The sequence below is a fragment of the Oryzias latipes genome, chromosome 23 (genome assembly GCF_002234675.1).
Source record: "Oryzias latipes chromosome 23, ASM223467v1".
Lineage (NCBI taxonomy): Eukaryota > Metazoa > Chordata > Actinopteri > Beloniformes > Adrianichthyidae > Oryzias > Oryzias latipes.
Genome location: NC_019881.2, coordinates 7734022 through 7746984, shown reverse-complemented (window position 1 = coordinate 7746984; position 12963 = coordinate 7734022). Strand labels below are relative to the sequence as shown.

Sequence of the window (12963 nt, the reverse complement as noted above, 5' to 3'; positions counted from 1 at the left end):
GCTGAAAATCTATGAATTAATTTTTTCCTGACGGAAAAATACTTTTTTTCTTTTTTTAGCTTCAGCCTTTTCCCGTTTTTGCTGTTTTGCGCCTCAGTGGGGCATTGGCACGCAGATCTGAACACGATGAACCTCGTTTGAGGTTCTTTTCTGCTTCATCAACTGACATCATGTCCCTTTCAGGAAACCTCTGCTTCTTCCTTATCCCGCGCAGTGTTGCCAGATAGATTGACAGCTCTTTCATCCTTCTGTTGCGCTAGAGCGTTCCGACTAACGTGTTAACCTGCTATGACCGTATTTTGCGCTCTCTGTGTAGAACACACTGGGAGCGCGGGGAAAATAACTCTAAGCTGCAGAGGATGTGAACAGGTGAACAGGTAGAGAGTAAAAGCAGGTAAAGAGGCGGGGGAGGGGCTTTGGCTTCAAACTCTGTCAGAGAGATGGAAACACGGCGTCAGATTGAGACGCAGCTTTCACTGCGGGAGTTGAAGCAGAGACTTTCTCTGGGATGATTCTATGAACTCAAACATGGAAACATGATTATCAAGCAGATCTCTTTAAAATAATAAACCTGATCTCTCCACATTCTTCGTGTCTACCATGCATTGATGCACACATCGCTCCATGCAGCGATCAGACCAGAACTTTAGCTGATAGCTCCGCCCATACGCGACCGCGGTATCAGGCTTTAAAGAACACAATATCTAAGAGGCGGGGCGGGGCGCTGCACACCCCCAACAACAGGTTAGATGACAGTGGCCATTGGGCGTCTCTACCTGGTGCCTTCACGGAGCTTCAGTACATAAGACTCCAACAGCCGCACAGCCTAACGTAGTCCACTATTATATATTCATGAGATATTCATGGCAAAACTGATCCCGCAGAGTTTTTTTTTGCCGCCCGCTCCCGCCCGCAGTACAATTCAAACCGCCCAATCCCGCGAGATTTGCGTTGGGTCCCGCGGGACCCAATCCCAATGCAGCCCTCTACTCCAGGGCATACATTGATGTCTATTTAAAAAAAAATATATATATATATATATATATATATATATATTGCCCGGTTTCTTAACAAGGAAAGGCGTGCACTAACATAACACTTCAAAAGACGCAACATCTGTCCCTTCTTTTGACACAAATGGTAGAGTCTAAGTCTCACTCAACAATCTCTACGTTTTCCTGTTGGAGATGTGTTTAAGCAGGCAGAGAAAACATTAACAAAGTACTCTCCAGCTCTGTTGCTGCAAACTACGCTTCATATGCTTGGAGACATAAATATGGACGCAGATTGTAGGATAGCAGTTATTTTAGTTTGCACACACTGTCCAATCTGCGTTCTCTTATTTTGTTCTGCTTTTGTTTCTTGTCTCCTAGCTACACATGTTAGCCAAGCTAGGAATGTAACAATTCACTTTTTCCCACAATTTGGGTCAAACCTTGATTTTGAGTTACAGTTTTGTTTTGGTTTGTTATATGATTTGTGTAGTTTTGGTAAAACACACAAAAACCAACAACAGTAAAGTTGTTTTTTATTTGCTACTAAGTAAGTAACAACGAAGAAAAACCTTTTAGTTGGCTTAAAGTAAGCCTGGTGTAATATAAAAACACAGTTAATTAAAAAAATGTCAGGGTCGGGTGGTGGACACAAACGCAGGACGCCAGCGGATACGTATAACTCGAATTTAATCGACTATTCTTCTGAGAGTACAAACAAACGAAACGATCCTGTGACCATGACTGGGTTGACAAAGAATATATACAGTGACTAAAGTGGAAACAGGTGAAAACAATCAATGAGGTAAAGACAACGAGTGTAACTAGTGACCAGAACCAGAAGTGTCAAACTAAAACTGGAAGTGAATCAAAAACAATATCTGCCGCCCTGGCCCCTCCTGGTACCTAACAGTACCTCCTCCTCAAGGGGCGCCCCTGGGCGCACCACCAGGTTTGTGAGGGTGCCGCCGGTGGAACTCCCGGAGCATGTCCTTGTCCAGAATACGGGACGACGGTTCCCAGGACCGTTCTTCAGGCCCACACCCCTTCCAGTCCACCAAGTATTGGAAGCCCCGTCCTCTCCGTCTGACGTCCATTATGCGCCGGAAGGTCCATGCGGGCTGACAATCGATGATGCGAGGCGCCGGTGGTGGTTTGGGGGACGGATGCAGGGGACTCGTGATGTGTGGCTTAAGCTGAGACACGTGAAAAACTGGATGGATCCGCATGGTTTGTGGTAGGCGTAACTGGACCGCCACGGGGTTAATCACCCTCACCACCTGGAAAGGTCCGATGTACCTGGGGGAGAGCTTCCTCGACTCTGTCCGCAACTTGATATTAGCAGTGGAGAGGAGGACTGACTGACCTGGCGCGTAGGCCGTAGGCCGGTCAGCCAGCCTCTTGTTGGTTGCGGAAGAGCGAAGCAGTGCGGCACGCGCCTCCCTCCAGACTCGTCTGCAGCGGCGGTAAAGGTGTTGGATGGATGGCACCGCCACCTCTGTCTCCTGCTCCGGGAACAAAGGAGGTTGATAACCCAGGGAGCACTCAAAAGGAGACATACCAGTAGCAGACGAGGTCATGGTGTTGTGGGCATACTCCACCCAGGGAAGCATGGAGCTCCAGGAGGTCTGGTGACGAGAGCAGATGCATCGGAGGGCCGCCTCGAGGTCCTGATTGGTCCTCTCAGCCTGCCCGTTAGACTGAGGATGGAACCCTGAGGAGAGACTGGCAGTGGCACCGAAAGCTGCACAGAAGGAGCTCCACACCTGGGAAATGAACTGTGGACCCCGGTCCGAGACCAGGTCCACCGGAATACCATGCAGCCGGAAAACATGATCAGTGATGAGTTTGGCAGTCTCCGCGGCCGAAGGCAGCTTCTGCAAGGCCACAAAGTGGGCTGCCTTCGAAAACCGGTCCACCACTGTCATGATGACCGTCCTGCCAGCTGAGGACGGCAGACCGGTGACGAAGTCCAGGGCAATGTGGGACCAAGGACAGCTCGGGACTGGTAAAGGGTGTAGGAGCCCAGCAGGAGGTTGGTTGGTGGTCTTATTCTGGGCACAGACTGTGCAGGCAGAAACAAACTCCCGGGTGTCCCTTGCTAGACTGGCCACCAGAACCGTCGGCGTAGGAATGAGATGGTCCTGCGGATGCCGGGGTGGCAGGTCAGGCGCGTAGCATGAGCCCACTGGAGAACCTGGCTGCGACAGGTCCTGGGAACAAAAAGTCTATTAGGCGGCCCCTCACCTGGGTCTGGGTCCTGCGCCTGAGCAGCCTTGATGTCCCTCTCCAACCGCCAAGTGAGGGCACCTAGAATGCAGGATGCCGGTATGACTGTTCTTGGTTGTTGATCCTTCACTATAAGTTCCTGCTGCCAAGAGAGGGCGTCAGGTTTTACATTCTTGGAGCCAGGACGGTAAGAAACAACAAAATCAAAACGGTGTCAAACTAAAACAGGAAGTGAATCAAAAACAATATCGGCCGCCCTGGCCCCTCCTGGTACCTAACAAAAAAAACTTTATTTACAACAACACGTTTGACAGTGTCAATTTAAACTTAGTGGTATGCAGTAGAGATCCAACGATTCCCTTTTTTTCTTCAATAATTTAACAAATGATTCGGTTTTGAACCGAGAATTGTTGCCTCCCTGGGCCATACAGTCTTAAAATAAACAACCACTTTGGCCCACCACCCAAAATGCATTGGGAAAGCAGACTAAACCAAACAGAGAGGGGTGTCACTTGTTGGCGTTTGCCATTCAATATAAGCAAACTCAGTGGATCGTTTTAATCCAAAGAGATTTTATCTGCATAAATGTTTTTTTTTTTTAAACCTGCTTAACTCTTTATGGGTCACAGGGTTGCTGGAGCCTATCCCAACGACTGTAGCATGAATGTATTGTTCATCAAGTACAGTTTGCCAGTCCATCATTGAGAAGCACAAAGAAAGACAGTCACATTCACACCTAAGGGACAATTTAGAATAGTCAATTAACCTGTAGGACATGTTTTTTGAATTGTGGGAAGACAACCGGACCTCCTGGGTAAATGCATTACCTCCCGCATGCACAAGGATAACATGCAAACTTAACAACACAGAAAGGTCCCTGCTTGGGATTTGAACTTGTGTGAGGCAAGAGTGCTAACCACTACCCCACTGTCTTCTTTCCATCTTTCCTTATTTGTTTTCTTTTTCCCTCATTTTCAGTTACTAGAAAGTATAGTCTAAAAATATGTTAATTTATTCCATTTTTGGTATTGTATGTGGTGGGAATTCACAAGCAAGCCTTAAAATATATATATAATGTACCTATAGCAGCAGTAATACTTTCCATTCTAATACTGGTTAGAATGGAAAAAGCAAAAATCTTAAGGTAAACAGTGATTTGTCCACAGTCTTCGTAGCATTGTCTAGTACGTTATAGTACGACTTCCTAGACCATTGACGATGTCATTTCCATTGACATCAAAGAAACCCGTTGGACAAGAAATCTTTCTACATGCCGTTTAACCAAAACAACCTCGGATGAAAGTGTTTTTCCACTTCATTTCAAGCCAGTTGAGAGATCAAAACCGATCACCAGGAAATGTCAAGTGTTGGATAAGGCGCTGTGTGGAAGGGAGAGAGAGAGAGAGAAAGACCTTTTGTTGCGCTGGGACTCCTTCACAAAAGTCCCATTGATCAGGCGAATACCATTCATCCAAAAGATGCGGCAGGTTACTCGGCTAAGGTACAGCAACTGTAGCAAGGCTTTTGTTAAGATCTAAGGAAAATTGGGGGGGATTGGGATAAGAAAAAAGGCTACTAAGGGCACCGCAGAATTGTTTGATGAGAAGAGGCAAAAAGTGTGTGTGTGTGTGGGGGGGGGGAGGCCACCCAACCCCCCAAAAACAGTGCTATTATGCAGATGAAACACTGGAGTTTTCACATTTAAAACTGAGGATTTCATCAGATCAAGGCTGCTTGCTTGTTCTTGGGGTTACAGAGTTCAAAGGATACACTTCCATATTTCATCCTGTGTAAAAACCATCAAAGAAGTTTTCCAGGAATCCAGAGAAGCCACTTCCCGATGCGTTCCATTCTCTTGTGTTCCACTGCAGTGATTCCAGGCTGTTACTGCTGGACCAGAAAATAAAGCCATCTATGTTACCTGCATTAACAGTCATTTTAATGGAACAGTCCTCGCTACAGTCTATGATGATCTGTGTGCTTGATATACAGCAAACAAACTTGATTTTCTCATCTCAAAATAAAAAATTCCTTAACCTTTATTTTTTTTGCTTCTAAGCAGCTTGTGCTGCAGCTTAGTCTGCTTTTCCATTTTTCTAAGCAGCATCCCAAATTGTATGAAGAGCTAAAAGTTGCACATTTATTAAAACAAATATAGTATTACATATGTAGCAGGAATTTATAGGAATTTCATATTGACTGGATACAGTTCAAGAATATCCAAAATTATTTAATTTGCATATAAAAGAGTTTTTCATTTCTATTACTGTATCGATTTTGGTAGGTATTCATTTATATACATTTCTTAAAGTTTTTGTCATTTTAAGAGCTCCATTATGTTGGGCCGTAAGCACACAGGCAAACATCATGGGTATACCTGAATTTCCTCACTACTTCCTAATACCTAGAAGACTGTAGTGCAGGACTATCCAATGTCAGATATGATGTCAACCATTTACTGAAGTAAAAGCATAGTAAAAATTGAACATTTTACAAAGATTATTTGTAAACCCACCGTGTTATGATGTTGAAAACTTGGATGAGTTATAAAAAAAATGTACTTACATTTTTTTTTAAATGACAAATTGTTCAAACGCAATGCATTGTGGTCTATATTCACCATTTTAGTGAGCTAGTTTTTTTGCAGACTTTTATAAAATTCCTGAGCACTGGATTGTGAAATTGTAGATTCAAGCACCCCGAAAAATGGTCAACGCCCTATATAGTGCACTAACCGGGAAATAGGGATGCCTATAGATTTGAAATTTTCTTCTTCTTATGCCTTGGAATGAGCGACAAACCACTCCCACTTCACAAAACCCTGTTTGAACAAAAGTAGCCTTCATGCACCTTGGTTAATGGAAAATATACTCTTATATATGCTATTAAATGGAAAAGTCAGGTAACTTTGTCATAAACCCCAGATAATAATCACTTGAGGCTTAGCTTGATTCATAGGGCAAATTCATTTCATATTCATCTGACATTCCTTCCTGTTTTTAATGGAAGGCTTGGATTTACTGAGATGAGATTTGCTTGTGAGATTAATGGGGAGGCATTTGCCACAGAGCAGGAGTGGGAACAGAATATGAAGTCATTGCAAGAAAATCACCTCGGCTGATGTGGACATAGCAGCAGCTCGCAGATAACAATGCCGTGCCTGTGCCCCACTCCTACCTAAATGAATTCACAAAGCAGTTCCTCTATTACTTTCCAGGATGTTACAGCTTCTTCCTGTTTTCTTCCCTTTCCACTAAGAGGCACTGACAGGCAAAAACTGGATTTAACCCTTGTCCTATTCAAGGCACTATAACATTGGGAGTGGGGTCATCTGGACCCCACAAGTTGAACCTTTTTTCTTCAATGATTTGTGATCTTCACTGGTGTCCATGGATTGCATGACATCCTCTTTACCTTTATCCACCTTTGTCCTGGTAGGGATAACACATAATTGTAGGGTCATCTGGACCCCATATGATAGCAGAAGGGATAAATGGAAATCTGACACCAGTTTAGGCAGCAGCTAAAAATTAATAAACCTCTAACGCGAAACAAAATCTTTATCTCCATTTAAACCAAGCCTCATTGAGGATGTTCAAATCTTCTCTGAGAATTTTTCATCTATGATCCATGCTATTTTAGTCAAGTCACCTGCTGTTTTACCTGTTTTCATTAGTACATTATTGTAAGTTAAGGGGCTTATGGTAGATTTCCACTGGTCGGTCTCACAACCATCAGTTAGTTTACATTGTCCCCATTGCGTCCCCAGTCCTTCGCCTCTCCCCCACGGCTTCTAGAGGACCGGTTTTGTCTTGCCACTACCATGTCGAGTAGTTCATCTGGCCCCCTTGCCCTCTCCTTCACTGAGTCCTTGTAGAAATGCATGTTTGTGTAATAAATGACGTCATTTTTTTGTACTCCCAAAATACATCGTTCGTCGTCGACGATGAAAATGGATGACGGTGTTATCCATGGTGTTTATGTCACCTTAAATACATAAACGTTTTTTTACATTTTTTTTTTGAAAGAACAACAAAAGTTTTATTTTGGAACAGGGGCTATTTACAGTTTCTCTGTTTTTTTGCCACAAAATTTACATCAACGGACTGGAAATAGAACTCCTGTGTAAAGCTTGCTTTGTGGAGGGACAGACATCAGACATTACAGAAGGGATGTAAACATTCTCGTTGATTGATGAACATTCCTTTTTTTTCTTTTTGGGTGTCAACGGAGACGCACCGCGGACAAATCGGTGTAAATCAACCTTTAGTCAAAGCTGCCCTTGTGGATGGATATGGGCTGTCCGCAGGTGAAGAACGAGGAAGCCTGTACGCATGAAATAGCAGGGTCGTAGACTGCTCGGTGAACCCATAGAGTGAAAATGTTCATGCATATTTTGTTGCATAGGCATTCTGCGAGCAACAGGCAACACGCAATGGTACGTAAGGGGGAAGTAGCTGAGACGCAGCGACGTCGTCCGGTTTTAGGATCTAATGGGCACACCCCATGTTGCAGCATTTGCTCACAGTCAGTGATGAGCCAGTACCCGCACCTTACTAATGTCTAATGTATGACAGCACCACCCATACATTATAAGTGGCGGGCAACCTACATTAGCCATACAAATAATTTACCACATGCATGACAATCATACGTACCATTTTTATGACGTCCGTAAAGGTGGTGGTATGAGCCTTAACCCTTGTGCTATCTTATGGGGTCCAGATGACCCCAACCTTACATTGACGTGTTATCCCTACCATGACAAAGGTGGATAAAGGATTTCATGTAATCCATGGACACCAGTGAAGATCACAAATCATTGAACAAAAAAGGTTCAGTGGACTATCTTGTGGGGTCCAGATGACCCCACTCCCAACCTTAGAGACACGTTAACATTGGGAGTGCGGTCATCTGGACCCCACAAGAAAGCACAAGGGCTAATGTTAAAGTGCCTTGGATAGCACAAGGGTTAAGGAAACTGCAAGAAACACAAGTGGTCCCTTCAAGATGCAGCCCTACCAGCCTCCACAGGCCCAGACAACGCAAAAACCTTCACTACCCGCGAGGGTTAACGCCTGTACCAGTGCATACGAATGAGATTTAAGCTTCTGTTGGTTAAGGACCCCTAACTATTTCAAGAAGTCTTCCACAACCAAATATGATCAGAGGACTTTCTAAAAAAGTTTTAAATGAAAAATACTTTTTTTTTTTGGATACACTACAAGACTTGTTTTCTTATGAAGTAACACTCACTGGATAACATTTGACTTGCTAAACACAATGACAATGCAATCAGTGCGCCGTAATTAACATCCTCATTTGTTATGAAGCAATAGGCAATCACAACACACAAAGATGCACCCTACCTGAAATACAGAGGTGTTTTCCTTCCTAAGAGGAATAAATTTGCTTCTTCAAAAGTCTGGATTTGGTTCATTGCTTAAACATTTTTGAGGAAGAGAATTAAAAGTTTTCAAATAAATTCACTCTGAAAGTTGGAACTCCAGCTCCAGTGTTGATGTTCCTTCGACAACCAGAACTCTTCAATCATTTACGCACTTAACTTTATTTTGAAGTGGGGGAAAAAAAGCAACTTTTGCGCCGTCATGTAAAACTTTACGGTGTTGCACATCGGCACAAAGCTGATAAGCAACGCTTTTGTCATTATCATAGATTGCATTCATGGTTTAAGAGTTATGAAAGGTCAAAAATTGTTTGTTATTTTGGCATCAGTTTTATGGGGTTAAATATTATCTTAATACCTTTGTTTTTTGTCTTTGGTAGCCGAACAATTTTAACTTCATTTTGTCACACGATCAGCACAACTAAAACTAGCCTAAATTTAGCTTAGTTGGCAAAACTAGCTTTACTTTACTATAAAATATACTAAAGATGGAATTACTCACAAAATATTGATTGTAGCATGAATATTCTGACAATTCTTCATTACTAGCTTATATAACTGTAGACATTTATTCATTTTTGAGAGATTGATTTTTACAGAATGATGTTTTCACGGAGGTTGCACTTTGTTGACGGTCCCTTGGTAGCCGTCTCGCTGCTGCACTGTCTGCATGTACAGGTCGACTTCTCATTAAAAGGCAGGAAAAAACGCCCTTTTTTTTAAGAAATGCATTTGTAGTTCACTCTCTGTGTCAATACAAAAGGATTGAGATACTTTTGTCACATTTGAACGTTTATCAGAAGAGTTATTGAAGCAGGAAGTCAGAATCTGTGAAGCCTTTTCTAACTTTACCGAGTCCTCTGAGTGCTGCACTCTGATTGGTTGACTCCTTCCTCCTCTAACCCTCCCCCTAGTTCCATTATTGGACACAGATCAGTTTTGACACAAGTTTCTCACAAGGACTGCGTCGGAAGTCCGAGCGCAGTTGTAGCGCACTTGTGATATGCGCCAGCAGCTTCACGCAGAAGCACATTTGAGCAGTTGGATCACAGATTTGACATTGTAACTTTAAATGAACACATGCAAATGGCAATTTGTCGGTTCACAGCAGAAGATTTTTGCACACAGATGCAGCTTTTTGGTGCACAAGTTTTCACATTCTGTTTTACAAGTTCTCACATCAAATCCACAAGCTCGTCCATTTAGACACATTAGTACCTTCATACAAAGTTAGCTAACAGAAAGGGATTGACAGAACCTGTTGCAGTGGTTTTGCAATTATTAGTTAAGTTGCTTTCACTAAGTGTAGATAAAAAAAAGATTTAGTCTACATGTTTTATTATATGATATTGTCGTAAAAGTACTTTTTTCCCTTCTTTTTGCCTAACCTGTGTATAAAAAATGTAAATATCATGCTTAAATGTTCATCTTTTAGACCTTTTAGTTGTTTTTCTCTGTGACCACAAGTGTCAAATTAAGTGGACACAAATGTGTGCCTAAAGCAGAAGATTACACGCGAAATTTCGTGATGCAATCTGTTTGTCCCCGACACAGTAAGGAAAATTTGATGATATGCTATAAACTGCATTATTACTAGCTTGGTTCATTATTTTTGCATTTTCATTTTTTTTGTTAAAATGTAATTTATAAATAAACAAAAATTACTTAACAGCCTTCTTTTGCTTGGATAATATTCTCAGTAGCAAGGTCATGTTTTAAAAGTAAATGAGACTAGAATAAAATTGAATAAAACTTTATTGATCCCACTAAGGGGAAATAACCTTGTAGCTTTACTAAAAACAGCAGATAGAAAAAGGATAAAAACTAAACTTGAAAAATAAATAACAATAATAATTATTGTCCAGTGGCTTTGAGGCGTTAAGTCTAATAGAAACTAAAATATAATACAATTTTTTATATAACTATTGTGTTTAATAAACATACTTTTTATTTAATTTATATTTACATTATATTTTTATGCATGTAAACAAAAGATAAAATGTAAATATACAATATATTTACAGAGTTAAATATACTTAATAAAGAAGAATTGTAAAATAAATTGTGATAATTTATTTGTCATAATTGAAAGAACAAGTAACTTATCAGTAATGTCTGTCTCTATGCATTACCTAATGCTTTCCTTTTCTTTTTGTACCTTTACAGGTTTCGTAACAGTCAGAAATGGGAACTCTGGGAAGTTGACTGTGTGATGGCTGCAAACCCATCTATGGATTGTTGACAAACTGGCAATGAAACACTTCTCCTCTCGTGGGGTCGGCCTGTCCGCATTTCTGACCTCCCTGTCCCCCTCCGCTGTCTGTCCTTGGGTCAACCTATCCACCTCCTCGCCACTGCATTTGCCTGCTCTGTGAAATTAGCAGCAACCTGCTCACGCCACGGAGGGTTGGACTTCTTAAGTCCTTTGAATGGTTTTTGCCATTGAAAGCCCAGTTCTGCGAGCTGCTAGCAACATTAAACCTAAAGAAGTCCCTACATCTCTTTGGTGCAGGAGTTGGGGAACGTCGATGGGATCTCTGTCGCTTCTTGGACCTGATAAGGCCATTAGGAAGTGAGTGCTCTCTGCTGTGAATAGGCCTTCTGCTGGAGTAAACCCCCCATATTTTTATAGACCAAAGAACAAAACAGTTCAGTCTGACAGAGAGAGACGCATCCGGTGAAAATGCTCTTCACTTGTTGCCACCAACCAACCACTTTCCCCACCGACGTTTGGTGCACAAGTGGACCGATGCAAACTCAACTTTTTCCAACCCGTGGCAGACTAAGTGTACACAGACACTGGAGTACCTTCAAAACTTTATGGATCTTTTTTTTTTTCCCTTTCAGACTAAATCCACCTCTGTATTTTGGAACTGGAAATATACATACAACATACATATTACTGTGTATTGAAAAAAGAAATCTGATTTGCATTTTTAAGTAGGTCTGAACAGTTAGCTGGAGGAACTGTCAGGTAGATCGCAAAAGAAGAAAGAAATTGCATCACAGACGTGAAAGTTACCTATAGAGAGTATAGATGGGTGGAAAAGGGGATGGGAAAGAGAAATGTCAGTAAATGTATTTTGAGAGGCCCTAAAAAGTTATATATTTAACAGTTTTATATGTTGTACCTTTGTAGAGAAGCTTACTGGACTTATAATGTGGTCACAATGGCAGTTTAATAGGATGTGAACAAATGCTGTCGTCCTCATTACTACTGGCTCGTAGTCTCCGGTTTTCTGTTCACACCTCGGTAGCTGCTTTCTTTTCATGGTCATCTTCGACTCGATCAAAACCATTCATGGGGGAAAAAAAGAAAAAAGGGGGGGGGAAAGTGACACAATTTTATCAAGGACTGATCTGCAGATCATTGTAAATCTATGGTAGTCAGTGGAAGCCATTGAAATCTGCTAATTTGCTATGATATTGTATTGTACAAGGTGTGGAATACTGAACCATTTCCTCTCTATGGGTTTTGATCTCTTAATTTATTTTTTCTGTGCTCGTGAGTCGTTTGCACAAATCGTCGATGGCGATGGAGACAAAGTGTGGAGAGAGGACACCAGAGGAAAGAAGAGGGAGCTCTGTGGAAGAAATCATATACATACATTTTTTTTTATCATGACATATTTTAAGAATAAATCAAATACATGAAAAGAATGTTGTCATTAACTGTAAATTTAAGCAATTTTGGGTTTGGAGCTGAAGGACGCATGTGATTAAGCTTAGACTTAAACTTAAAGGGTCTGGAATATATTTTACTTTAAACGAAAACGAATATTCAAATCCATTCTGATTGGTTTGTTTGCCCTCTTAAAATGAAATGTTCAGTCTATAATTCTAACAGTAGATACATTCACAACTTAAGAGTCCAACAAAAATAACTTTTTTACCTAAACATGTTGTATAGAGATATAAAGGATACCATGCATATTGAAATAATACTGGGAGTAAGACAAGTATTGGTTCAAAAGTACAGTTAAGAACAAAAGTATGTTGGTAAAAAGGTATAAAATCGATTGTGAAGTCGATAATCGATTTGTGCCAAACAATGTCAGTTTGTTTTGTTCTCTATTGTCTTTGCCTTTTGTATGAGTGTTGCAAGCAAAAAGATATCCAATCACAATCTCTCTTCTACCAAGTCAGGTCAGTTACAAATGGCTCAAGACAAAGCGTAAACATGACACACATTTTTTTTAACCACAAAGAACTAAACAGTCTAAAAGACTCAGAATACCAGGTTTTTATGTTTGAAGCTGCCATTCGAGAGAAATGTAAAAAGTGCCAGTAAGAAAAGAATGAGTATCTCTTTTAAAAGGCATTTTTGTTTCAGTG

At 41.3% G+C, this 12963-nt stretch overlaps 1 protein-coding gene across 3 annotated transcripts in view; it reads left to right on the top strand.

Moving 5' to 3' along the window:
- The window catches only part of fam19a5 (family with sequence similarity 19 member A5, C-C motif chemokine like), a 221242-nt gene extending 208957 nt beyond the window's left edge, over positions 1–12285 (top strand). For all 3 annotated transcript variants that reach the window (XM_023952179.1, XM_023952178.1, XM_011490952.3), the window contains one exon: positions 10795–12285. In XM_023952179.1, coding sequence (XP_023807947.1) covers positions 10795–10803 — 9 coding nt within the window. In that variant the 3' untranslated portion in view covers positions 10804–12285. The remainder of the gene's footprint in view (positions 1–10794) is intronic.
- The last annotated feature ends 678 nt before the right edge of the window (positions 12286–12963 follow it).